This window comes from Opisthocomus hoazin, chromosome 6 (assembly GCF_030867145.1).
Source record: "Opisthocomus hoazin isolate bOpiHoa1 chromosome 6, bOpiHoa1.hap1, whole genome shotgun sequence".
NCBI lineage: Eukaryota > Metazoa > Chordata > Aves > Opisthocomiformes > Opisthocomidae > Opisthocomus > Opisthocomus hoazin.
Window position 1 is genome coordinate 32,920,982 of NC_134419.1, and position 27,010 is coordinate 32,947,991.

The 27,010-nt window shown below is 51.2% G+C and overlaps 1 protein-coding gene and 2 long non-coding RNA genes across 5 annotated transcripts in view; 1 reads left to right on the plus strand and 2 right to left on the minus strand.

Annotated features, from left to right (window-relative positions):
- The window catches only part of TNR (tenascin R), a 78,195-nt gene extending 53,747 nt beyond the window's left edge, over positions 1-24,448 (plus strand). For both annotated transcript variants that reach the window (XM_075422620.1, XM_075422621.1), the window contains exons 7-22: positions 2,083-2,352; positions 4,080-4,265; positions 7,122-7,211; positions 7,325-7,588; positions 8,250-8,516; positions 8,625-8,744; positions 8,847-8,990; positions 9,580-9,699; positions 10,284-10,427; positions 11,037-11,167; positions 12,168-12,300; positions 15,094-15,245; positions 16,195-16,291; positions 17,096-17,257; positions 18,874-19,037; positions 19,479-24,448. In XM_075422620.1, coding sequence (XP_075278735.1) covers positions 2,083-2,352; positions 4,080-4,265; positions 7,122-7,211; positions 7,325-7,588; positions 8,250-8,516; positions 8,625-8,744; positions 8,847-8,990; positions 9,580-9,699; positions 10,284-10,427; positions 11,037-11,167; positions 12,168-12,300; positions 15,094-15,245; positions 16,195-16,291; positions 17,096-17,257; positions 18,874-19,037; positions 19,479-19,598 — 2,564 coding nt within the window. In that variant the 3' untranslated portion in view covers positions 19,599-24,448. The remainder of the gene's footprint in view (positions 1-2,082; positions 2,353-4,079; positions 4,266-7,121; positions 7,212-7,324; positions 7,589-8,249; positions 8,517-8,624; positions 8,745-8,846; positions 8,991-9,579; positions 9,700-10,283; positions 10,428-11,036; positions 11,168-12,167; positions 12,301-15,093; positions 15,246-16,194; positions 16,292-17,095; positions 17,258-18,873; positions 19,038-19,478) is intronic.
- On the minus strand, positions 934-13,052 carry LOC142361588 (uncharacterized). Of its 2 annotated transcripts, none has more exons than XR_012764216.1 (5): positions 12,978-13,052; positions 4,990-5,123; positions 4,397-4,529; positions 1,271-1,454; positions 934-1,134 (listed from the first exon to the last, which is right to left on the minus strand). It is a non-coding gene; the product is annotated as an uncharacterized LOC142361588 (long non-coding RNA). The 2 variants fall into 2 exon arrangements; XR_012764215.1 differs by lacking the exon at positions 12,978-13,052 and adding an exon at positions 5,880-5,991.
- LOC142361590 (uncharacterized) lies at positions 13,116-26,951 on the minus strand. Its single transcript, XR_012764218.1, has 3 exons — positions 26,502-26,951; positions 13,587-13,727; positions 13,116-13,205 (listed from the first exon to the last, which is right to left on the minus strand). It is a non-coding gene; the product is annotated as an uncharacterized LOC142361590 (long non-coding RNA).
- Positions 26,952-27,010: the final 59 nt, after the last annotated feature.

Here is a 27,010-nt window from a genome sequence, read left to right on the forward strand (position 1 = left end):
GCCTGATCTGCTGCAATCTGCTTTGGCAGCCAGGCAGACGTCTACCTCCATTCAAGCTGTTGAGAACGGAAACAGCATTTAAATAGCTGCCAGAGGGTTGTAACGAGGTGATGCTTTCTCCAGGCTGCTAATTTGAGGCAACGGTGAGAGCAGCGTGGAGCGAAGGGCGGGTCCCTCCACCAGCGGCAGCTTGCCGTGGGTCTGAGCTTCCTCGGTCCTCTCCTCCCGCTTTGCCTCCGTGCTCAGCTCGACGTGGCTTAACAGAGACATCTCCTGGTCAAGCCCAAATGTTCCTTTCCCTAGAAAGCCAGCAAAAAATAAAAAAAGAGGCTGGTACTTCAAATTCAGCAGTTGACCTTTGCAGGGGAGCGCAGAGGGAGTGGTGGGCTCCCAGCTCTCTGCTCTGTGAAGGCGTCCCCGTGCTGGCGTGTCTGCCTTCCTCTGCAGCTCCTCTGTAGCTTTTCCCTCATCGTCCTCATTCTGCTTCAACACCTTGTGCTGGGATCGAGCAGCAAAGGCATAGTTTCATGCTGCACAGCCAAATAGAACTTGATGCTCCCCAGCATCCTCAATGACTGGACAACATGAGGTAGTTGGAGGTTCAGGGTTTGGATGAGCTGCTCCTGGCCAAGCTGGACACCCAGTTCCTACCTAAACACCCCGTTTCCCAGCCATCCTCCCTTCTCCATTGGGGTTTGGTTCCCAGACCTCACCCCACTGCTTCCAGTTGCCCCACTTGTCTTTCCGCATGCTCCCTGGTCCTTCCCACCCCTGCCCATGCCCGTCTCCCCCAGGACTTCCCCCCCTGGGGTGCAGCATTCAGTACATCCTCATTACACAACGTCATCTAACATATACCGTAGATTAGATGTCCTTCCATGCAGCATAGCCTGAGTTACAAGACCAGCGTGGGGTTTTTTCACCCACCTTGTGACCATGTAAGTGATGAAAGAGACTGCACAGTAGGCTCTGTTCATCAATGCTGCCACGGCAGAGGAGCAATTTCCAGGCTTGGCCCGTCCGTTCTTCTGTCCATGCAGCGGTTAGGTCGTGCTTGGACTGACTGCATCCACCACCTGCTCTTGAGCCTGTGATTTCCAGAGGGGAATGTGGAGGAGGAAAGAGCACAACTCTCTGCAAAAGAAAGCAGAAAAGTCCAGAATAGTCCCCCAGTAGATCCCTGGTATGAATTTAGCTAAAAGCTCTTTATCTGAGAGGGCTTGACAGACACCCTCCATAGCCCCACTCCCAGCTGGTTATGAAGACTCACCAGAGCTGTTGCCTTTTCTCCTCTCTCACCACAGCTAGGACATTAACAGCTTTACAAGCTGATCCCTCAGATTAGCTGCAAACCAGGACCTGGCACCGAAGCAGGAACATTTCTAGAGACGTTCCTCAGTTCTTGATGCTTGGATCAGTCTTTGGCCCCATGTGATTTAACACCTTGTCAATGCCTTTCAAAAGACATAACATCATTGCTGATAAATTTTGCCAGTGATGGAAAGGTTCAGAAAAGAGTAAACTGAGTGGAAGGAGATCATCGATAAAAGCGGTCTGAAAGGCTTGAAAAGCTGGGTGCAACGGAGAAGTGTATGTTTTTCAGTTTATGGTGAAGTTAGCTAAGAACAAAGAAAATGGACCAGAGTTAGATGTAGGAGGTTTTACCCTGAAAGATGCTGCCTGAAAAAGTCAGGGAGGAATTGTGGCCAATAACCAGCTCGAGAGAAAGGTGTGAGTTGCACTATAGCTGTGCTGGGCATCGATAGGAAAGCTGATGGGTTCTGCTCTGGTGTCCACAGCTCGGAAGAGACATCGGTGAAGTGGAGGAGATTCAGGAAAGCGCTGGGAGACTGGGACAAGGGACTGGGAACCCACCTGAACCAAATCCCCTGAGCACCTTGGGGTGAGGGGCTCATGTCCCTTGCCCGTGTCACCTCTCTGCATCATCCCCAACTCCTAATTTGGGCCACTCTGAAGGTTGAGTAGAAGCATCCCTGAAGCTTGGTGTCCCCAAAGCCACCACCCTTCCCCACCCAACTCTCCCGAAATAACAGACGCCTGTTTCCACCCCTCACTCCGCAGTCATTGACGGCCCAACGCAGATCCTGGTGCGGGACGTCTCCGACACGGTGGCCTTCGTGGAGTGGACACCGCCGCGCGCCAAGGTGGACACCATCCTGCTGAAGTACGGGCTGGCGGACGGGGAGGGGGGGAGGACCACCTTCCGCCTGCAGCCCCCCCTCAGCCAGTACTCCCTGCAGGCCCTGCGCCCCGGCGCCCGCTACCACCTCGCCGTCAGTGCCCTCCGGGGTGCCAACGAGAGCCGGCCGGCCCTCGCCCAGTTCACCACAGGTAGCTAGCTGGCTTTGCTGGGGGAACCGGCACGAATTTTTAAGCCTCCAGCAAGCGTGGGCAGATGGCTTGCTGCAACCTGCGGATGGGCTGTCCTGCAACAAGCGTGGGGTTTTACATATCTCGAGCCAAACTGAGGTTTTCTTGCATCTGGGATTTAGTGGTGCCTGGTTTTCCTCTGGCGTGAGTGAACTGGGGTTTAATCCAGTGTACTGGGATGAGGCAGCACAAAGAAAACACGATGGTTAAGATGCAGGTCTGAATGGAGACACCTGAATGCAGGTGCCTCGCATCCCGTCGCAGTCCTGGTGCAGAGCAAGGCAGAGCAAATGATTCAGCTCACCCTAAAACACACGTGCACAGCTCAAGCCACCCTCTGCCCCCCCTCCACTAGCGCTTACATTTCTGTTCAGTCCCTAAGCCACCAGTGCAATGGGTCTCCACCATGGCCCGTGCCCCAAGGGAATGCTCGCACGGTCCCCAGGGCAGCCCAGGTGACCCCAGATGCCAACAACGAGGCAGATGACTCCAAAACCTGCATTTAGACGATAACCCCTGAGCAAACTCCACCACAGCATCAAGGCTGAACTTGCTGCTGCCTGTGACACACGTCCCCACCACCTTCAACGCCCGTTCAGACCCACAGCTTAGCTTGAGCCCGTGGCTAAAACTTGAAAATCCAGCAGCTCACACCCTGAACAGCACCCATAGATCAGCATGCAATTCTCAAAAGCACCAAAACTGCAAGCGCAGGTCTGAATTCAAGGCGATGCGCGCTCCCACCCGGCGTCGAGAGCCAAGGCAGATGCGTTGCCTGAGGAATCGGCAATCAAGCGGCTGAAAGCAGCCCAGTCATCTTATTTTATATCTTCTCTGAATACTCTGACTGGTCGGTAAAACTTTAATTAATGTTAAGCCTGCAGATAGCTAACAGGTTTAATTTACCGTGCCATAAAGGAGGAGGTAGAGCGCGTATTTCAGTGCATTTATGGTATATAAATGACTTGTCATGTACGTTACTGGTGGATACTAGGCTCCTATTATGATAACTGCGGCGTGTGAATTTTGTGTGTATATATCTCTATAGATATATATTTCGGATGAGATGTTCACCCCGTCTGATTTGCTGTGTTGGCCTCCCTTGCTTTATTCCTAGAAGGCAACATAAAAAAATCCCCCCCCTAAACCCAGGTCCATTAAGCAGCAGTAATTACCTCCCCCCAGTCTGCTGGCACCCAGCCCCTGCCTGGCACCAACCCGTTGCTCACAGGAGAGGTTTATCATGCAAATCAGAGCAGATTTGGGGCACAGGCCCAGCAGCACTAATAAACCAACCCTTTAGGCAATGTCTGAGCTTGAATGAGCCTGTGAAGATGCTCAAGGTTATTCTAAGAGCAGTTCAGGCCAATGCGTGACTGCTGCAGAGCCCTTTTGATCTTATGCACCATGTCCCAGTTTCCCTTACTCTAAAACAGGGGGCAAACACTTTTCTTTTATAAATAACACGCAATTAGCTCCTGAAGTGAATTACTGAGGGATGCTGTGAACACCCCAGCGCTTGCGTGGATCTCGTGGGTGGCATTTCCAGGGTGGCATCCGGGGAGGAGAGACCACACGTGGGACAGCACAGGCATCGCTCTCCTGGGTACCCTTCTGCTGCCAAGGCTACGGGGTGGGTTCCTGATGGCCGGCGGTGAGACGGAGCCTCTCTCCCTTGTGTTGCGCAGAAATCGATGCCCCCAAGAACCTTCGGGTGGGCTCGCGGACGCCCGCCAGCCTTGAGCTCGCCTGGGACAACAGCGAGGCCGAGGCGCACAGCTACAGGGTGGTCTACAGCACCCTGGCCGGGGAGCACTACCATGAAGTCCTGGTGCCGCGGGACACCGGTCCCACCACCCGGGCCACCCTCGCAGGTACGCGTGAACCCACGTGCCCTTCCTCCCCATCCTCCTCCTCCTCGCAATGGAGAGTCCTAATCAGCACTGATGCTCAGTTGCCTTTATGCTGGCACATATTTGAGGCTCTTTTGAAGCTTACTACTTACCAGAGAGAAGGTTTTCCTTGGGTTGAAGCTCATTTTCCCCTCTGTGTGTCCAGATTTGGGCGCTGCTTATCCACGAGCTGCGTGATGTGCCTCCAAGCGATGTGCTTCCGAGTGATGCACCTCCAGCAAGGGTCTGTCCAGGTCCCAGACAGAGCCAGCAAGCAGCAAAGTGAGAAATGGGGAGAGGAAACCTTTTTAGGCAGATCTAGAGGAAAATATTGCTTTACCCTTCTTTTTTTTTTCTTGCTGGGAAAGAGCTGCAGGTGCCGATGCCCTATAGGCAGCGATGGGGATCCAGGCTGCCTGAGTTCCTTGCCTTTTTCCAAATGGGGCAGAAAGCAGGCTCAAATCCAGGGATGCTATTTTTGAGCAAGGCCCTCAAGCGGTACGTTAATCAGGCCAGCGCAGGGCTTGCCACGGGGACTCCAAACACCAGCCATCTCCCACTGCCAGGAAAGACCCAAACACCCTTTGCAGCAAAACCATGAAGCACCGTGTGACATCTGGTTTCCTTTTTTTTCAACTAAAACTGCTTGCCTGACAGATCTGCAGTTCCGGTGGCCATTTTTTGAGCAAAGATGAGACTGACTTACACACAAAAAACATCACTCATTCAGCTTGAAGCTCTTCAGTATGGCAGGACACCAGGTTCTTCCACCTTGACTCTTGTTGCCCTCCTGGGACCTCTCCAGCCCGAAGATGGCTCAGGCACCTCTGCCATATGGACCTATAGGAATAAATTCAGCGGGAAAGTTGAATGCAAAGTTACAGGCACAGCAGCACCGAGTCATGAGAAAGGCTGGAGGGCAAGAAAGAAATCAGAGAGCAGTTAGCTTAAAGAATGTGGTGTGTGGAAAAAAGAAATGCTAGGGGTAGTTTCTGCTGTGTTGGTGATGAGGACATGCGTGGAGAAGCGGGGTAAGATGGAGGGGGACAGCAAGGGATCAGAAACTGAGTGCTGGTCCCCTGCTAGCTTTCCTCTAGGCATTTACTGCTGTTCTAGCTGAGAAGAAGCATTAAAAATGGGCCAAATCCTCCTTCCTGGGGCAATGGTGCAATACAACCCCAGTGACCCACACTGCGATGACACCCACGGCAGAGCCCGAGCTTGCTTTAGAGGAAGAGACAGCGTGAAGACTCTCTTTTATCTCAATAAAAAGAAAAAAAGCTGCCAGGTAGAGACCTGGCAGCACTGGCGCTGCTGCCAGACTCAGGCAGGGCTACAAGGAACCCCCCCCTGGAGCAAGCTCCAGAGATGCAAAGGCTGAAGTCCATAGCAGTGAGCGATTTTTACATAGTGCCTCTATCATCATATAAGTGCACTGCTTCTAGCTCCCAGGGTACAATACAATAAATGAGCCAAAATTAAAAAAAATCTAATTAGAGCAGAAAATAACCCAAAAAATATTCTGCTGCCAAAAATATGCCACGATAGCCATAGTGTGGATGGCACATGAGCCTCTCCCATAGCTCCGTTACGCACATGATAGCCCTGTCCTCCAAGGTCTTGCTGCACAGGGTGCAAAGTCCACCGGGGTGGGTTTCCAGCCACCTGGGACCTGGTGGGATCCGCAGCGTAAATGAAACCAGCGATTCCTTCAGCTGCCTTCATCTGCCTGCAGGAAAAGCAGTGAGGAATGGCGCTGAGCAGGTTTATCAATGATTTAATCTTAAAAATAAAGCAAGCCTGGCCCCACCTCATACGTCTCTCTTCAAAATCAGCAGTTGCACAGAAATATCTGTAATTTTGCTCTACTCAACAGAGCTCGGACAGAAAAAGCATCGTTTTATAAGCTTCTGCTCATTTCTTCCTTCTCCTCCCCCTTTCTCCCAGGCTGTTGTCCTTCTTCCCAGGATACTTCTGACACTTATTGGGCTGGGGTGAAGGGGGTCTATGTCCCCCCCTCCCCAGCACCAAGACTGCACCGTAGCAAGAGGTGAGGACCAGGGGATAGGGATTTCTCTCCCTCCTGGCCTCTTGAGGAAGGTTTTGGTGGCTTCAGGGGCTGCTGACACTGGGAAAGGCAGGGTGAGGCTGAGCTGGAGGGTTTATGGCTTTCTCTAGCCCCATGGGAAAGATCATAAAGCGCGGGGAGGAGGGGAATAAAGCTGTCAGCAGCCCAGCAGAAGTAACAGGCAGCAGCAGGAGATGCTCTATGGAGATATCAAACAGCTATCAGCAGTAGGTGCATGGGAAAGGAGCTGGAGGAGCTCGATTCCCATCTCCCTTGGGAGAGACACCGCAGGATACATCCACCCCAAGAAGCGGCTCTTGATTCGGCTCCCAGAAAGACTGTGCCTTTCCTAATTAATGTGCATTTCATTTACTCTGCATTATTTTTTTTCTCTTCGAGAATCAGCCCTGTGATAATATTTGATGTTGAATCACTTTGGAAACAAATATACCTACTTTATCATTCCCGTCTCAGCTCACACACACAATTTCTGTCTCAATGCCAGCAACTGCAGCAGATCTCAGCAACAAGTTTTAAAAATTGCTGATTTCTGAGCTAGAATAAGCCAAATTACTTGTCCAAAGGCATCTACAGGGCTTTTGAAAAAGGCTCAGGTTTCTCCAATGCATGGAGGAACTGCTGACTTGTGGGAGGGCTGGTCACCCTGGGGATGGTGAAAAGGGTCCCCCCCTGTCCCTGGCCATGGGAGGTGGAGGGACCAGCCAGGCCCTGCTCTCACGCCCCTTCATGTCCTTTGCACCCCCTGGCAGATCTGGTGCCAGGGACAGAGTACGGCATCGGGATTTCAGCCGTGATGGACACCCAGCAGAGCGTGCCGGCAACCATGAATGCCAGGACAGGTGAGTTTGGCCCCATTGCATGCTCCAAGTACAGCAGGCTCTTATGGCTCAGATGTCCCCATGGGATAGTCTGTGCATGGGGAACAAAGGTCTGCACCAACCTTCTCCCACAGAGCTTGACAGCCCCCGGGATCTCCTGGTGACAGCCTCCACTGAGACGTCCATCTCGCTAACCTGGACCAAAGCTACAGGTCCCATCGACCACTACCGTGTCACCTTCACCCCTGCCTCGGGGATGGCCTCTGAAGTTACAGTGCCCCAGGACGAGTCGCAGCTCACCCTCTCAGAATTGGAGCCCGGGACAGAGTATACCATCTCCATCATCGCCGAGAGGGGACGCCAGCAGAGCCTGGAGGCCACCGTGGATGCCTTCACAGGTAGACAAAGACTAGCTTGGATAGGGCCAAGGACATAGATCAGCACCCCACACTGGCATCTCCGCCAGCCCATCGCATCCCCAGCGCCGAAAGTCTTGAGATGGTGACGGGGATGAGAGCTGGGGGCAATCCATCCACATGGGAGGTCTGCAGTCCTCAGAAGGAGGATGGCCCTACTAGTGTGGGGATCCCATCCCCCTGGCCAGCAGCACTGAGCACACTTGCTTGGCTGGAGGCTTCCACAAGGACAAGGCAGGGTTGGGAGAACAGCCAGCCCATGCTGTCTTCTGCGGTCAGGGTGCTCTCTGTGGCCATAAGAAGGAAAAATCAAACCTTGAGGGATCTCACAAGAATCTCTGAGTTAAAAGCCTGCGGTCGAGAATTCCAGACAACCAGCACATACCATCTGCAGTGGGACAACCCCATCAACCACCATGTGGGTCTGGGATGGAGTGTGTTTACACATAGAGTTGAGAAAAGCACCATTTTTCTCCTTTCATTTCTGCCTCTCAATCCCAGCACAGTTTCAGATCAATGGAGAGCCCAGAGCTGCAGCTTTGCCACCTCTGTTGGGTATCATTTCCCATACAAGCACCGAGAACAACACGGAGACCAGGATCTGCAGACCACTGGGGTTACATCTCCCCTCTCCATCTTGCAGGGGTCCGGCCCATCACACAGCTCCACTTTTCCCAGCTGACATCCTCCAGCGTGAACGTCACTTGGAGTGATCCATCCCCACCAGCAGACCGCCTCATCCTCACCTACAGCCCCCGGGATGAGGAGGAGGCACAGCAGCTCGCGCTCGATGGCACCCGCAGGCATGCCAGCCTGACGGGCTTGCAGCCATCCACCGAGTACCTGGTGTCACTGGTGGCCATGCATGGCGCCATCAGCTCCGAGCCTGTCATGGGCTCCATCAAGACAGGTACCATGGGACCCCCCTGTCAGGCACGGGACCCCGCCGGGAGGGCGGGCAGGGGGACAGGGAGCGGACCTGCCTCCCACAGCTTTGCTTTCTGCTCCATCTTACCAGGCATCGATGCACCAAAGGATCTCAGGGTGGGCAATGTCACCCAGGAGTCCATGATCATCTACTGGAGTTCTCCCATCGCTGCCTTCGACCACTATAGAATATCCTACCGCGCTGCCGAAGGTAATGTGTCAGACCACCCTTGCTCGCGTCCTGAGCTCACAGCTTCCAACTCTCCCTCCATCTTCAGCTGTGATGCCAAAGCTCTTGGCTCTGTCCCCGCAGGGAGGACAGACAGCACCGCAATCGCCAGCGATGCCACCAAGTACGCCCTCCACCGCCTGCAGCCTGCCACCAAGTACGAGATCGGGGTGAAGAGCGTGCGGGGCCGGGAGGAGAGTGAGGTAGCCTCCATCACTGTGCACACAGGTGGGAAGGAACTCCTGGTGGGCAGGTAGCCATCAAACAGTGCCAGCCCCTGCTTGTACTCGCAATCAGGCAGCTGAGAGAAAGCTGAACCTCATGCCAGCCTGATACAAGCTCAAGACGATGAGCAAGGCTCATGAAGGCTCAGTGTGGACTTTTGAAGTATGTCTAAGCAGAGCTTTTCTCATATATGCATGGCTAGTCATGGGGGAGGGAGTGATAAATCTGTGTAATGGGCACGGGGAAGCCAGAGATAAGATGTTGGACAACCATGACAACCTTTCCTAAAGGGAGTACAGACTTCCAGAAATAATCCCTGGGGAAGCCCTGACACAAACAGCATCTGCTGCAAGAATAAAAACCTCTGTTATCCTCAGGCTCCTCAAAACCCCAAAAAAACCCCAACACCCTAATATCCCAGGCAGTGCATCAGGAAAACTGTGGAAGAGCAGCCCAGGTAGCAGAGCAGCACAAGCTACGACATCTCTGCTCTCCAGCTAGGGCAGCACAAGCAACGGGCCACAAGAAGCCCTTCCAGTTCATAGCCCAGTCTCTTAATGCCTCTGACTCTCTGAATCTGTCCCCCCTGCAGCCATGGATGCTCCCTTGGGGGTCACGGCCACCAACATCACCCCCACCGAGGTGCTGCTGCAGTGGAACCCACCACTATCAGAGGTGGAGAGCTACATCCTCATCCTCACCCGCCGCGCAGGTATGCTGAAACCCTGTCCCCCTCTGCCGCAAGCTTTGCTGGGGCTCCAGTTCAGGTCTCCCCCACTTCTCCTCAACCCCAAAGCCCAGGGCTCAGCAGGTGCCCTCCAAGGAGGGAGTTGGGAAGGAGCCCTTGCTTTGAGAGGGCAGCAGCTTGTGGGTGGCAGGGCTGTACCCCATCCCCAGACGCCAGCTCCTCCCATGCAGGTCCCATGGCAGTGCCCCTCACCAAGCCTTGGAGCATGGCAGTCCATCTAGAAGGGGACTGAGATCTCCCCGCTTTACTAATTGGCCCACCAGCACCAACCCAGGGGCAAGCAAGTACCCATCCCACAGAAGCTCCATGTGTGGCAAACTCTGTGAAACACACTAATGAAGGGAAAGAAAGCATCAGGCAAATATAGGGACTATGGGAAAAATAAGACTTTCCTTCAGACCAAACACCAGCACTACAGCTCAGCTGCCACGCAATAGCTCATGGTGTTTCAGCAGTACAAGTGCTTTTCATCATTAGCTCGTATTCACAGACACATTTTGGAAAACCACCTTGAATATCTACACTAAGTCATCTCTTCTGGCTTACAGTTGCAGGAGAAACAATTCTTGTGGATGGAGTTAACCAGGAGTACCAGCTGACCAACCTCTTGCCCAGCACCACCTACACAGTCTCTATGTATGCCACCAACGGGCCTCTCACCAGCCAGACCATCAGCACCAACTTCACAACTCGTACGTACAATCACCTCCCCCACTGCCTGTTACGTGTCCTTAGCTATACGTCCATCCCAGGAAAAGTAGACAGCAAGGCTGAACCAAAGCTCTTGTCACATACATGTAGGTGTAGAAGTAGCCACGTGCCTAAAGGACACCCAAATACCAGTGCTGGACACAACCCAAGAACAGGATTTTAACCACAACAAGCATCAATCTTCATTGTCACTCTTTCAACAGCCATCCATCCCTTTCTTTGATTTTCCCCTGGAGGTGGTTTCCCAAGAGGACCCTTGGCCAGGTCTTTTTCTTGCCCAAGGCCGTAGTCCAGAAGAGCACTACAACCCATTTTGCTTACAAGAAGATTGACAGGCCCCATAGCACATGAATTTCAGAGCCATTACCCTTCTGAGAGCATGCAGGTAGAGGAGGACATTCAGAGGGTTTGCAGATCTCTATTCCAGGCTGGGGATGGGTAATGTGGTCTGGAAACTGAGGGAGAGGATGGACTTTGGGCTGTAACTCAGGGCTGCAATGTTGAATCCCAGTGCACTGAGTTGGGAAGTAGGGCTGGAGTGGTTGTGTGTGAGAACTTGCACTTCCCTGGGTCCCTATCCCCCCTTGCAGTTTTGGATCCTCCAACAAATCTGACCGCCAGCGAAGTCACTCGACGGAGCGCCCTGCTCTCCTGGGTGCCTCCCGTGGGGGAGATCGAGAACTACATCATGACCTACAGATCCAGCGATGGCAGCCGGAAGGTGAGTGAGTCCTCACAAAGAGAGAGGCTTATTAAGTCAAGGAATAGCATGACCATGGAGAAATGAGCAGGAGAAACCAAACAAAGCAAAAGAACGATGCTCATTAGGTCAGGGAGAGACCAGAAGGGCAGATGCTACTTCCTACATAAACAATATTTTAGATAAACAATTGGAAAAAAACAGGAAAAGATTGCCTAGGGCAAAATGTTTACGCATACCTGCAGGTCTGGGCAAAGAGGGCATGCCTGGGAAGTTTGGAGGAACAGGAGAAATTCACAACTTGTGAAATACATGCAAGATGAGGAAATTATGAAAAATGAGAAAATGATGCCGCCAACAGAGATGCTAAAAATGCTATTTGCCCTGTTTGCAAAAAGGAAGATGGGTACAGACAGCTAATTAATCCTGCAATACAATATATTTGATTATTTAATGAATGTGTCTATATCTGCCTGTCTGGAAGAGCTGCTACAAATGCTGTCAGAAATACGTCACTGCAAATAGTCTCATTTCCTTTGCTGGTATGACTGGCTTGCAGCAGCCAAAGGATAATAGCTTTGCAGAAGGGGTTCAATATAATGCTATGTGGCATTGGCTGACGACCAGAAAAATTAATGTGACAGGAACTGACAGAGTCAAAACCAGCTGATAGCCAGGTTTGGCCAGCTCTGCTCCTTGAGATGTCTGGCCCATCTGTCATGCCCCGTATTGAGGGCACGCAAATCCCAACGGAGCTGGTAAATAGATCACACAGGCTGCAAATATTTAATCCTCCTGTGTCCAAACAAGCTAGCTTTCTCCCACCCAAACCATCCCAAAAGGTTGACCTCATCTTGACCTAGTCCAGGGGTGTAAGCAGCCATGCAACGCTCCTTGGCCAGGCACCAAGGGCTGCAGTAGTTTGTGGCTTCCCTTCCGTCCTCACTTGCTCTTTAGGCTCCCCATCGCTTTTCTTATCTGTTGCTCTTGATGTCTACCTCCTTCTGGGACCCATGTACAGGAGCTGATTGTGGACGCTGAGGACACGTGGATCCGCCTGGAGGGGCTTTCTGAGACCACAGAGTACACCGTGCACCTGCAAGCTGCCCAAAATGCTGTGCGGAGCAGCTTCATCTCCACCACTTTCAGCACAGGTGAGGACTCGCACAGCGTCCACTTGGCCAGGGGGAGCTTAGCCCGCATACTGTGCTGGTAGACCCAGACTGCTTTGATGGGCTTTTCCTTCTCAACCATCATTTCACCATAATCCACAGAAAGGTACATTCATTTCCATGACCCACAGTGCTGCTCTGCTACATAAAGTTAATGGCTGAAGGACCTCTACTACAAACACAAAGTCCTGACCAGGCCTTTTGCCTTTCCCTTGTCCCTCCTCAAATGCATAAATAGAGGGGAAAAACCCACAAAAGTCAACAACACATGTCAACACGTACGCTTTTGGAGCGAGTGGGGAGAGACCCAGCTGGTCTCTCCACACTGTAGGCATGGTTCAACCTCTCACAAGTATCAAGCAGGCGCATCTCCACCACCATCGGTGGAGTTACAGACAGCAGAGCCAGCATGCCCACAGGACGGTGGTCCCACCAATTTCATCTATTTGCATTATTCCTTCCCATTCTAATTCTAGAGAAGTCACAATTCACTAAGGCAGTAGGAATTGTTTCCCTTCCAAATCAAACAGTGGGCATCCACCACCACCGTAACCCTCACAGACAGAGTGCTTACACTTGCAAGGATGAATCTGGCATGAAAATGTCACCATTGTCCCCATCCTTTGCAACCATACACATTAGAATTGTGCAAAGCTCACCCTCTTTGAAAAGTCTTGCTAGGCCAGGGCACTTAACAGACAGAGTGCATTTTCTTCAGGGCTGAATCCAGTTATGTTTATCCTGGGCTTCAAAAGCACTAAGAAGATTGAAGATGATGTGCACCAAAATTCCTCCCATCCACGCTGCCAGTTCAATTAGGGGAGTTTTCTGAATCAGCTGTGGATACACTTCCCCATCACGGTTACATGTAAAGATCCCTCCACCTGCTTTTAAAAGATAATAGAAACTGTTTATGTCAGCAAAAAATGAAAAACACTCTTCTCTAATGCATCTACAGACCAGGCATTCCTGTTCTTCTCACCTCTTACACGGACACGTAAAGCCAGTGCAATTCAGGCAGGTGATGGAAAAATGCGTAATCTTACGGGCTGTTTGGGTGTCAGGGACGAAGCTGCATGGGGACAGCTTCTCCGCTGGGATAAAGCAGCAGAAACCCACTCACATCGGGCAAGGAGAGCACCGCTTCCATTCAACACGTGTCAGTGTTAGAGACACCATGGCCATCTGATGCAGCATCTGAACACAGGTTTAATCTGCTTTTAGGATGAAGATAGGCATCAGCAAGAAACCAGTTTCTCCCCACTTACCCTATGTATCGATGAGGCAGAAGCAGCCAGGAACAAACATTGAGGCAATGCAATCCCTGGGCGGAACCCCTCAGTGAAGAATCGGGGTTTGGGATTCTGTTCACTCAGTCAGCGTATCAAGGCACTTTGCAGAGAACTTCTCTTTAAGGAGACAAAAAAAAAAAAAAAAGACAAAAAAAAAAAAGCTGAATTTAAATTGTTTTGCTTCCTTCTGCTCACAGTACACATCCCGGGGTTCTTCTGTTCCCTCTGACATATTAATAGCTCAGCCTCTTTGTTTCATGTTTGCATAAGGTTCTTGGGGAATTGTATACAGATGGGACAAACGGAAGAAACAGATACAGTATTTATAATTTATAGTGGTTTGAAACATCTTTCAAGGTCTCCTTGGCTCTTAAAGATATGAATATAAATTAAGAAAGAAGTAATCTCTGCAGAGCTCAGGGGAGCCTGAAGTGGTTGTCTTTGAAGCAGTTTTCATTGTTGGATACTATAAAATGCAAACACTGTCTCACCAGACCTTGTGCTACAGATCACAGAGATGGGAAAAAATAGGGGATATTCAACATTTGGACAAAGCGACGACCTCTGAGTCTTCAGGTCGCAGGGCTGGGAGGGCAATACACCCAAATGGGAAATTACAGACAATTGTCCTTCTGTGCCCTGGTACTACGGGGTATCACGCAGCTGTGATGGATGCACACCATGTCCTTCACATCCCCTCAATGCGTAACTGACAAGCCCTCGAAAGCCACATCAATGTTGCTGCATTCATTTACCACATCATCTGCATGTGCCAACAGTGAAGAGAAAGATGTAATTCCTTTTGCATTAAATGAGAAAAAAAAATAACACAGAGACTGAGATGATCCAGAGATTGAGATTATCCCAATACTTCTAACATCTCATAGTTAAGACTCTCCTAAACTCTGATTCCCCAAATGAGATGTTTCTTCATTAGAGGACACCTGAAGCACAACCACACAGCCCATGCTGCCCATCTCTAGCACCTTGCATGGCCTAATTCCTGCTCATTTGCAAGTGACAATCAGCCGGCGTAAGTCCACCATCATTTCCAAGGGCATGGATCAGAAGAATCTCTCTGGAATCAGTCAAGTCATAAAACCTGTTTGGAGCTGGCAATCCTGAGAGGAGAACAGGTTTTGGTATTTTCACAGCTGTCTAAATACACTGGTAACAGCTTAAACCCCAGGGTTTCAGACATGGTCCAGAAAGATGGCCCAAGAAGTGATAGTCCTCATCATTCATAGTGATGTTACCATGCACCTTTCCAATCTAGGACATATAGGAGATTAATTAATATAGGCACACATTTTTTTCCATTAAATCCTCTGATGTTGTTGACAGATGTAAAGTCCCACTGCCCTGCAGAATAACTTGGGACATAGAAGCCAAGCTAGACTTCTCCTGGATCATAACCAGTGGGGCCCGAGGCACGTGGAAAGGGTGTCCCTCTGCTTAAATTTTGCTCTGTTTAATTTCATAGGCGGCCGTGTCTTTGCTAACCCTCAGGACTGCGCCCAGCACCTGATGAATGGAGACACGCTGAGCGGCATCTACACCATCTCCATCAACGGGGACCTCAGCCAGCGGGTGCAGGTCTACTGCGACATGACCACCGATGGAGGCGGCTGGATTGTGAGTAGCCATGTGGTTGTCCTATGCGTTGTCCCCGTGGCAAAGTAACCGAGCCTTATTCTACCAGCACAGCCAAGCACCACGCTGCGCGGGAGCGACAGCAGGCTGAATATCGCACGCTTCATTTCCCACGCCATGGGGAATGGCCCACGCTCCAGTAATAATAGTTACACTTGGAGAAGTGCCCTTTGATTTATTTGACATGTTTTCAGTGCTTCTGGAGAGCGAAATCCGAGAGCGAAGCTGATTTATTGCTCTAGAAATGAAATTAATGGTCAATAGCTTTCATGCTGCCTGCAGTAGGAGGGTGTCGGGCATCACCCCGATTGCGTCTGTACAGGAGCATTTGAGAGGCAAATGCCTGCTTGGCTTTTGAATTGCAGAAACATTGCTTGTCTTGACATAGATGGACTGACAGCTTAAGTAAATAATGATCTGGTGCTTTGATTATATTCGTGTCAAACGCTTACTTACATGTATTACGCAAAACTCCACTAGATGTAGAGTCGAAACAAAAAAAAATGGGCTTCCTCAAATGCTGATTTCTAGCATGGATGTTGTTTTAGCCAGGAAATTTCCTTTCATCTCACTCTGCCTCAGGGCATCCCCTTGGATACCACAGAAAGAGCCAGCCAAAAGCAAGATCGCGTGCTATAAAACCAGAGGCATCACATGCTGGGTAGAGGAGAAAGCTTGAAGGCTGATTCCTGCCTTTTATGATATTGATTTGCCTTGGATGCCACCTAACATCTCTTCAGTTCGTCCACCTGCACATGAGTTACTTACATGGCTGCAACTAGCACTAACCAGATGGATATTGCAATTTTCTCCCCTGAAAGGCACAATGGAAAAACAAAGTATTGTCTTTAGTTCACATGGCCCAAAGCCCAGCAAGGCTGTCCATCTTCTTCTTCATGCCAATTTTCATCCCGGTTTTCCCCCACCTCAGGTGTTCCAGAGGCGTCAGAACGGGCTGACCGATTTCTTCCGGAAATGGGCAGATTACCGGGTTGGCTTCGGAAACTTGGAGGATGAGTTTTGGCTGGGTAAGACCTGCACCAGTCATCTTTCATGGATGCATCAGACCCGAGCTCCCTGTGCAACGTGCTGCTCACCCGTGCCAGCTGTTGGCTCCTTGCCTTTCAGCCCACTCCTCTACACTCTCCTCTGGACAGTTTTCCCTCCGTTCATTCCCTGCCCTTCACATTAGAAAGTCACTCATGGCCACATCGCATAAAAGCACATGGGTGAAGGCCTGCAGCTCCCTCATTTGCTCCTCCTAGGAGAGAAGGGGGTACTCTGGAGGTCTTCACAGACCAAAACCCATCATCCTCCTTTGGATGACTACAGGTTGCATTGGTGGCTTCTGCGGCTCATGGACCTCACCTGGCCTTGGCAAGCAAGCTCATTGCCCAGAAAAAGGGTGACTCAGCACAGCTCTGAAATGGAGTGTGCCCCCCCTTCCCCCCCAAAAAAATGAACATGAGCCAAGGCTAGCCCTGCAGCATAAACATGCTCTGGTTTATACAGGAGCTTAACAGCAACATGAGAAGCACCAGGGACCCACAGCTGAATGCCCCCCAGCTTCAGCAGCATGTAGAAAGCTGAACCAGGCCCAGACCCCACCTCTCGTAGCCACAGGGAAGTGAAACTTGAGTGGGAACAGAGAGCTCAGACCCCACCAGCGCCAAGAGAGACAAAGACTTAACCAGAAGTGCTGTTGCTCTGTTGTTACTTTCCTCACTCTCATTTCCCACAGCTATTTTCTTTGCTTAGAGCTTTTTCTGTTTGCTCGTGGTGCAGATCCAGGCACTGGGTCTCACCGGGTGTCTCATTGTTTGTCTCACCAGGCTTGGACAACATCCATAAGATCACATCCCAGGGGCGCTACGAGTTGCGAATAGACATGAGGGACGGCCAGGAAGCAGCGTATGCCTACTACGACAAGTTCTCCATCGGCGACTCTCGGAGCCTGTACAAGTTGCGAATCGGGGACTACAACGGCACTTCAGGTACAACCTCAGTGCTAGCCAGTAGCAGGGAAATCCCGGGACTGGTGGGTCTGAAACTGCACAGGAAATACCAGCATCACCTCTTACCTGTCTGGAGCAGCAAGACACAAACCCACAGCCCTTTCTGCCTTCCTGCAGTCCACCATGTACACCAGGCTGACAAATCCTGCTAAGGACATGGGGAATATTCCATTAGGGATTAGATATTTAACATCAGAGGCATTGCTGTTCAGATAACCAGGTCGATCATCAGAGGTGTCATCCCACTTGACAACCACCACAGCTCGCTATTGATGCCATGCTGGAGGGTGTATTTATCACCCTTCCACAGCAATGGAAAAATCTGAAATCCTCTGTAGCATTTCCTCATGCAGAGGTCAAACGCTGGCTGGTTTTGCAAGGACACTGTCACACCTGCTTTCTTGGTCCATGAAGCAGTGCTAGGTTTTGCCCACCAGAACACAGTGGGTGAAGGATGATGGTGGAAGGGCGTGCAGGTCTCTTCCCCAAGAAGGTGGACAAGGGTAGAGCTGCAGCCACCTTAGCTGGGATAGGCATGCCCAGGGCAAGCCTGCATGACACAGACAAAACTTCACTGCCCTGCACTTAGCGAGGAACCCCACACCCCATCTAAGATGCAGGAATTTTCCCATACAATATCTGGTAGTTGCCACTGGAAGAGACAGGGATCTTGGTTGCGTCCAACACAGCACTTGCTCTGACCTTAAGACCCAGGGCATGAGGCACCTAACCTGTTGCCAGAAACGCCAGTAACAGTGCTGCAGACACGATTCCCTCCCTTCCCCTACACAAGCTCTTCTTCTAGCCATCCAGCCAAGGAGCTTCTGCTCCACCTTGAGCACAGAGAGCCAAGACTCGCCAAACGTTCATTGCTGAGAGGTTTTCTAGCAAGCCTCTCAGGGGCTGGACTGCACACAGCTAGCAAGGGTCCACTTTGTATTTTCTCAGGGACTACCAAGAAGCATATTAAGAATGTCTCCTAGAAGTACATCACTCAATTGTCATAATGACCGTATTTCACTGTGGCTCTTCTTTCACCCAAAAGCAGCTCTTTGTTCCTTAGTCAGGAGGGGAGATGAGGTTGGTGGTTTTGGTAGAATAAGACATCGCACACCTTCCAAAATGTTCTTCCCCTTATCCACAGAGAGAAAAGAAGGCCAAGCATCTTGGTTCAAGAGGCAAAAGCTTTGTCTCCTTCGGAGGAAAAGTGCCCTTTAGCTAACAGGAGGGAAGGAGAATGAAAGTATCCTGAAGTTACATAGCAGATCCAGGCTTCAGGAGATCAGAGATGCCCAAATCTAGGATTTAACTAATTTCTGAAACACTGAAATTCAGATCCAAACCCAGTACAACATTTTACCCATGAAACCCAAGCAGCCTCTAAGGTTTGCTGTGGTCTGTACTGATCTTAAACAGACGGCAGAGGACCTCAGATGAACCAATTGTGAGCAATTCCAGTTAATATTATTCCCAGACTTTGAGCTGCTTGAGCTGTTGATCAACAGGCAACCACATTTACCAGAATGTCCTAATTTCCTTGTGAAGAGACCAGCTGACTCAGGCTCCATCACCTCTAATGGCACTTCTTTCCACAGGGGACTCCCTCAGCTATCACCAGGGCCGCCCCTTCTCCACCAAGGACAGGGACAACGACGTCGCCGTGACCAACTGTGCCATGTCCTACAAAGGGGCCTGGTGGTATAAGAACTGCCACCGCACTAATCTCAACGGCAAGTACGGAGAGTCCCGACACAGTCAGGTAAGGGCAGAGCTGGGCTGAAAGCCTTCAGCATTTCTTCTAGGGGTGCAACCAAGCACAACAGCAAGCCCAGGCTTTGGCCGGGGCTGCGTAGTCGGTGCACCAGGGTCAGGAGCACCACTGAGGTGACCCCACATCAGCTGGAGCAAAGGGAACCACCTTCAGGCCATTTGGGCTGGTGCTTTGTGCCTTATGCTTGCTGCCAGGGACATTTACCATGGCTCCTTGATGAGTTACATTAAAAAAAAAAAAATACTTACATGAAATCTGAGCAGTGGAGAAAAAGACATCAAGCCAGAGCAGAAGAGCTTCTTGCTCCCACTGTAGCAGGACCTTCCTTCTGGCTTCTCTATGGTCATCAACCCTGTTTCCTTCCTCTCCTGCTCTAGTTTCTTTATTAGGGTCTTTCTTTACTCTGTGCCTTTCTCTCCCTCCTGCCAGGGGATTAACTGGTACCACTGGAAAGGCCACGAGTTCTCCATCCCCTTTGTGGAAATGAAGATGCGACCTTACAACCACCGTAACATCTCTGGGAGGAAGCGACGGTCCCTACAGCTCTGAGCCAGCCGAACCCCCTCCCACCTCCCACCACCTGACCTTTTCTGTCATTTGTTTGTATTTTATAATATGAAAAGGGGAAAAAAATATTACTACTCATCTGAGATAGCAACCTGCCCCTCACAAGTGCTGGAGGGAACCACGGCACAAGCAAAGGCCGTGATGAAGGAACGATCTCATTGCTTTGCATCTGTCCCAGAGAAATACCAAATTTCCAGTCTCCCTACCCCAATACTCTGGCCCTTAACATGAGAAGAAAGAGAGAGAAAGAGACAGATTTTTTGATATTTTTTTAAAAGACATAGAAATTCCCAGCAAACCCTGCTAGAAATATTTGTCACGGGGCTCGTGGCAGAAACCTTCCCCACAGGGACCTTGGTGCGGCCATTTCCACCCCAGTCACAGCCAGGGACACCCATCCTCTCCCTGCTTCCCTGTCCCCTCCTGGCAGGGAGGTGCCCAGCCATCCTGTAGACACCAATTCTTCCAGCAGGCATCTCTCCTTCTGGCCTGGTCATCCCTTCCCTGCGCACAGGCACTGGATGCATGGAGACAAAGCAAGAATGAGCAAACACAAGGCTCATCCCATCCTCATTTTTCACAGACCACACCAGGAGGGCTTGGCGAATCTCTGCATATGCAAGCAAACTCTAGAGAGCCCACAGCTCACGTGTTGACCCCACCACAGCCAAAGTCATCCTCCTGTACATGGGGTGCAGGGGAACAAGAGCTGCTCCACCAGCCCCAACCTGCATCATCCACTCTCCCAAGCTGAACTCATCCCACTCCAGGTGCACAACATCTTCCTGGGTTATGCTGAGCTTGATGGAGAAGAAAGGAGTCAAATTAGAGGACTTGGGAGAAAAACCACTACTTGTGGTCTTGAAGTCTAGGGCCCGTTTCCTCTGCTATTTCTACATTCCATCACACTGTCTCTCACTGAGGTCACTGGTCCCAAACCAAAGAGTCTCAGAGACAGAGCAGCAACCAAAAGAGCTATCACAGAACCACAGCCGAGTCTGAAGCCGGCAGCTAGCACAGCCCAGGTGCTCTTGTTCAGGGACCTCCACGCCCACAGGGAAGGAAGACGACGCAGCCAAGGGAGAAAAGCGTAAGCTGAGAAATGCTCATTCCCTTCCTTCTCCTACACCGTCCCTCTTTGCCACCATCACAAGAGGAACACAAATCTCAGTGCCTTGGTATCACTCTCTCTCTAACAGGAAATCAGCTGTTTCCCCTCCTGGAAGGAAGGCTTAGTCCATTCAGATTTTGGAGCACTTCAAGACCTTTGGAAGAATAGATGAGTTTGCTCTTCCCGTCCTTAACTTCTCCTGTCTCAGGAAAGATGGACGCTTTGGATAGCTCTGGCTGTGCTCTGTTGTCATTGACACCACATCCACGTAGCCTGAACAACCACAACGTTGGAGTCACTCCTCTGCTGAGGGATCTGATCAATGCTGGGCATTGTCACTGGCCTGGTCGCAGAGAAGGGACTCATCTCCACAGCTGAGGACAATGCAGCTCATCGCTGGGTTCGCAGCCAAGGGAACGTTACAAATGCTAAACACTGCTTTTTGATTTTATCGCACCGAAACTGCTCTGTCTCAAGAAACATCTTCCAGATGGCAACATAAAGGCATCTTTGCAGTAGCTTATAATTCAGGCTAGTGTCTCTTTCATGGTCATGCTCCTGGATTTTCTGACATTACTCACCATGGCTGCAGAGCTGAAGAAGGGCATTAAGTGGGAAATGCAGCCTCCTTGTCCATGGCACGTACTGGCACACGAAATCACAGCTAACCCCAAGGCCAGGATTAGATACAGGGTCCAGCCCTGCAAGTGGTTGTCTTACAAGCTGCAGTCTGACCTGGAGGAAGGATGCTGTAGCTCAGCAACATCTCATGTGTAAATGAGGCATCTCTTCTTACTTCCCATCAGCATCATATCAGGCAAGAAGTCAACCAGATGAGGAACACGTCAGTCAGAGAGGCTGCAGATGACAGGATCTCTTGCAGGACATGGCCAATGTCACAAATGGCAGCATGTCACACCTCCCAAGCAACTTGCCCTGTTTTAGGTCCCAAAAGCCAACAAGAAGCAACAGATAGAACTGATTAAAACCTAAGAAACCTCCTAGTATACCTGCAGAGTAATATATTTCCCAGCATCACCAAGAGTTTATAGGCAAGAAGTGTCCTAACAAAAGCGCTATAGTGCAGTGGTTATAACTGGGAGCAGAGATTGGCAGTAGATGGCATTCTTCGCCTATCTCGGATGGTGCTATTTGCTTATCTACCCAGGTGAGAGGAAGAGACGTCAGTGAAAACACACGAGATCATCATTCGCAATCAAGTGGAAGGCAAGCAGCCTCTCATTTCAAAAGCAGAAGTCAAACACAAAATCAAAACATGCCAAGCTTTCCCAGACGGTTGAAAAGAAGATGCTCAAAAAAGGCTGATTATTCTCTAAATAGATTTACTGACGTATATCTCTCCCTCCCTGCTCATATCTGTCATCCCTTTTACAAGACCTGTAACTGGGATGAGAGGGCTCAGTTGACAACTCCATCGTAGAGTCTGAAGGACGCCCTTGGAGATAATATCCGACCTTCCGGTGTCATTGTATACCAGCGCCAGTCTCTGATCTCACACATGGTACTGGGGTGTTGCCTTTCCATTACCTTGGTGAAAAGCAGTTGCTAAAATCTTTTAAAAGACAGACTTTTACACGTCATAGCATTCTCCTGTTGATAACCTAACCCAAGCCTAGGCAAACAATCAGCAACTACGAGCTGGTCATTTGACCATTGTCCCTTGTTCACATTGTCCATATACAAATGCAGTTTTCCAGAAATATATTTTTCACCATTGCCTGATTATTTTTTTTTCAACAAAGCTCCTGCCAGCGGTTTCAAGCAAATTTGTGCTCAACATTGATGCTACAGAACAGCCAGGTGATTGAGCCTCTCTTTACCCTCTATCACTGGTTGAGGAAGCCCTATTTCTGAACGCATTCTCCAGCCAGAGCAGGTTTGGCCCTGTCCCCCATCAGCATAGCGTTGAGACGGAATGCAGTCTCAGCAACAGGCCTGAAATTCCCAGAAACCCAGCCCGGATCCTGCACAGAGCTCATCTCGAGAGTCCTTGGCTCCAGCATGTGAACCATCACTGGGCTCTGGTGGCTTCTCTGCCATACAACTCTTCTGGCCTAGGCTGGCCCCAGACCCCCAGGTGAACTTGAAGCTGTACCCAAACCACGCCATCCGCTGTGAGGTGCCAGCTCCCATGACATCAAGCAGAGAGAAGCGCGTTAGGTCCTTCACCCAGCAGAGCACCACATGTGCCCGGGACCCCTGCAGCCTTTCAAAGCCACCTCTTATTTCTAACCCTAAAATCCTGGAAGGAAACACCGAGGGACTTTCTCATCTCTCACCCAATTTTGTTTTCCCTGTTTCCATTCCTGCCAGACCTCCAAGCCTACCTTCCCACCACGCGCTGCATCAAAACGTAACCAAAGAAAAAGAAAAAGGGGGGGCTTGAAATGAAAAAGCTGCTTTTGGTAAAGTGATCCTTAAGACAGCATTTATAAAGGAATAGTCTGGGGAAGGAAAGAGGCCAGGTCCTCCCCAAAGGTAGCTGGGTTTTGGCAGAAGGATGCTGGATGAGTGTCTACACAAAGGCTGGGGAGAAGCCTTTGCTCCTACTCCTTATCTTTGCATCGCTTTACCGTGTGCATCTCAAGCCAGGTACTAAACGCACTCTTTCCCCAACCTCTTACCTCCTTCCCAAAGTGATGCTTACGCCAGGTGAAGCATCAGGGTGCTGAAAGTACAGCTCACACCACCTCCGTCCCCACCTCTGCAGCCGGGGAGGGCTCGGGCAGCGGTGTCTCCACACTGAGGTGGCCCTGGGCCAGCAACAGGCTTGGAGTGACCTGGCGAAATCTAGCAGGAGCCAGCGCATCGCCTCCATGCCAGCACGTGCCCTTCATCCAGATGAAGAGCAGCCCTGCTGTGTCCCCACCATTGCACCCGGGGTGGCCACGCACCTCCTGCCCTATAGCCGCCAGCAACACCCACATGGCTTGACCTTACAGACACCGCCAGCAAAGAGCTCTCACCCAAAAAAAAGAAAACTTTAATTCATGCTTACACCAACTAACAAAGGGCTCTGTCCTGGGGCCACACAAGAAGCCCATCCCTGTTTCTGCCAACCAGGCAGCCCGGGATGGCCATCAAACCCAGCCAAGCCTCTTGGGGACCACTGGTACCCTCCAGGGTCACCTTCTGCCTTCCCTAAACCTGATGGTGCCCAGATGGTGGTGGCAGCTCCTTGCCCCTTCCAGAGGAGAGGTTTGGGGTAAGATGGAGGGAAAGGCTCTTCCCTGGGGAGATGTTGATGCCCACAGCCACCTTGGTACCCAACCTGCAGCTCTCCAGGTGCCAGTGGTTTCTCAGAAGGATGCGACACGAAGACATCAACAAACAAACAAGCAGCCCCCTGCGTACAGGTGTTACCCTGGAATTGTGTTTATTACTTTGAACAAATTAAAAACCATAAATAGGAAGAAAGAACAGAGGCAACGAAATCCCTCGGATGGGTTCTGATGAACTCAAACAGAAACCAATGCAACCAAATGAGGGGGAAGATAAAAGCAAATAAATGCATAAATAAATAATATAAATAAATAATATATTAAACAACCCTCCCCACCCTGTAATGAAAACGTAGCTCAGAGAATGGGATCGACGCTTGTTAACCATTGTTAACTAGTATTTTTAGTCCTGACCGCTCTTAGGCTATGTATAGTTCCTTTTTTTAATGCATTTTTCTATACATTAATAAAAGATACCGAAGGAGTGAGCCGTGTGCCTGTCCGGGAGTGGGAAGGGAACGGGATCCTGGTGCATCTCAGTCCGGCACCATCGCAGCCCTAACCTCATGCCAAGCGGGGACGTGCATCTCCTGTCCCTAATCCTTGTTTATCCCATGGGAGCAGGAGCTCGTTAGCGGGGTCTTGCAGATGCTCACCCTCCTGCAAGGGCATGCCCTGCCCCACCAGAGCTCAGACAATTTTGCATCTGAAGCAGCTAGCCACAGCGTCTTGATTTTTCACTGGGTGGTGCGCAGCTGAGCTGCAAGGTGCTGCGCAGAAGAGACAGCCACCCCCGTGAGCCCAGCAGCGGCTTCAAGAGGGCACGCTCCTCGGTTGCAAAGCACGCCGAGAAACCAGGAGAAATCGAGCAGCTGAGAGGCAAAGCACCTCCAATGGGGTGGAAAAATACAGAGGGAGGAAATTTAGGGGGCAACCCAGTGTTGGTGCAAGCTGCCCAAAGAGGTGGTGCCATCTCCATCCTTGGAGGTGTTCAAGACCAGGCTGGAGAAAGCCCTGAGAAACCTTGTCCGACCCCAGGGCTGCCCTGGGCAGCAAGTTGGGCTGGAGGCTCCCAAGGTCCCCCCTGCCCGAGTTCTCCTGTTGAAATAAATAATAATAAGGTGACCGCGAAGTCGGGTCAGTGCAGCCAGCCCTTTAACCCCAGCAAGGCAGGGAGCTGCCCTTTGGCCTCAGCCCAGTGCAAGATGCTTTGTTAATAAATTTAGCTGCTCCCATGAGCTGGAGAGGCCCTCGGCTCGGCAGTTTGCAGCCAGAGAAAGCAAAGCCGCGACGTAAATGCTGGGGAGCAGAGCGAAACAAACCCAACGTCTCCGGTTAAAGCCATTTTCCCAATTTAGACAGCAATCTGTTCCCAGCACGACGGAAACCCTGCTGAAAACTGAATTGCAAGGCTGTTTCCAGCAGAACATGCTCCCAGTGGAAAACAAAAAAAAACCAAAAAAACACCCCCACCCCCAACATTGCTTTAGCAATAAAACTCTGGGACAAGGATGAATTTCAGAGGATTTTGAAAGCCTGCTCTCGTTTCACATGCAGACTTTATTTAGACCTCCTCATCTTAAGTTTTCATGTTTGACACGCAGCCAGGCAGGATGAGAAAGCCCAAAACAAGCTCTTCCGCCTGACCAATATTTTCTATATTTAATTTTCTGAGAGACAAAACTGGAGGATTTGCTTTGCAGAAGCTTCTCAACTTCTCTTTCTTGAGCCGATTTGAGAGGGGAAAAAAAAAGGAAGTTGTGAGTGTGGGGGATCCCCCACCTCGGCCACGGCCACCAGCACAGAAAAAGCCAAGCCTGAAGCCTGGCAGACCCAGCTGTCTGGATTTAATGGCCTTTTTCATGTCTGAAGGGAGTCAATGCCATGGAAGACCCTTCAGGCAAGCCCAGGGGCTCTCCCCTGCTCACGGAGGGGCCGAGGGAATCACAGAATGGTCGGGGTTGGAAGGGACCTCTGTGGGTCACCCAGCCCAACCCCCTGCCAAAGCAGGGTCACCCAGAGCAGGCTGCACAGCACCGCGTCCAGGCGGGGCTTGAATATCTCCAGAGAAGGAGACTCCTCAACCTCCCTGGGCAGCCCGGGCCAGGGCTCCGTCACCCTCAGAGGGAAGAAGTTCTTCCTCATGTTCAGCTGGAACTTCCTCTGCTTCAGTTTGTGCCCGTTGCCCCTTGTCCTGTCACTGGGCACCACTGAAAAGAGTCTGGCCCCGTCCTCCTGACGCCCACCCTTGAGATATTTATAAACATTTATGAGGTCCCCTCGCAGCCTTCTCTTCTTCAGGGATGAAATGGGTTTGGGGTGGGAAGGAAGGGTTGCCTGCGCCAGTGCTTGTCACCCCGTCCCACCCTGCCTGGCCAAGCAGTTGACCCAACGTGGTGGGTTTCATTTAAGTTCCCTTAGAGAAGGGCAGTGCCCTCCACTACATCCCCCCCCCCCGCCTTCAGCATGTCTGGGGCCAAGTGGGCCCCCCAGAACCTCCGTCCCCTGCAGAGCACCCCAAAAAGAGCTCACCTGGAGGAACCACGTTCTTCCCATTGCAAGAACAAGATGCTGGAGGTGGGCAGGCAGCACTCAGAGGTTGGTACCCAGAGAAGGCATGCACATGTGGAGCCGCAGCATCCCTCCGGACCATAACCTGCCTCCCAGGATCAGCGCCATGGCCCAGCTCCATGCTTCGGGTGGGATGGGAAGGGGGTGAGGGCTGGCACAAGCACTTTCCTAATGGCTCCAAGCTTTGACTTAAGCCAGGGAGGTGTTTTGCCCCACCACACCGACCCCTGCAGAGCTCCTGCCCTGTCACCCACTGCAGGTGCCCACCACCGTCATCGCTCTGGCCCCCTCTGCCCTTGCACAGCCCAAAGCCTTCTGTACACTCTAGACATGGTCCTGCACATGTGGTGGTACCTCACATTCCTCTTCAAGGAGCACGCCCGCCCCGGCAGCCCAGGCTCTGTGTGGGCAGGACCCGCACGCAGCACGGCCACGCCGTGGGCAGCTACGCTCCTCCTCGGGCACTTCCA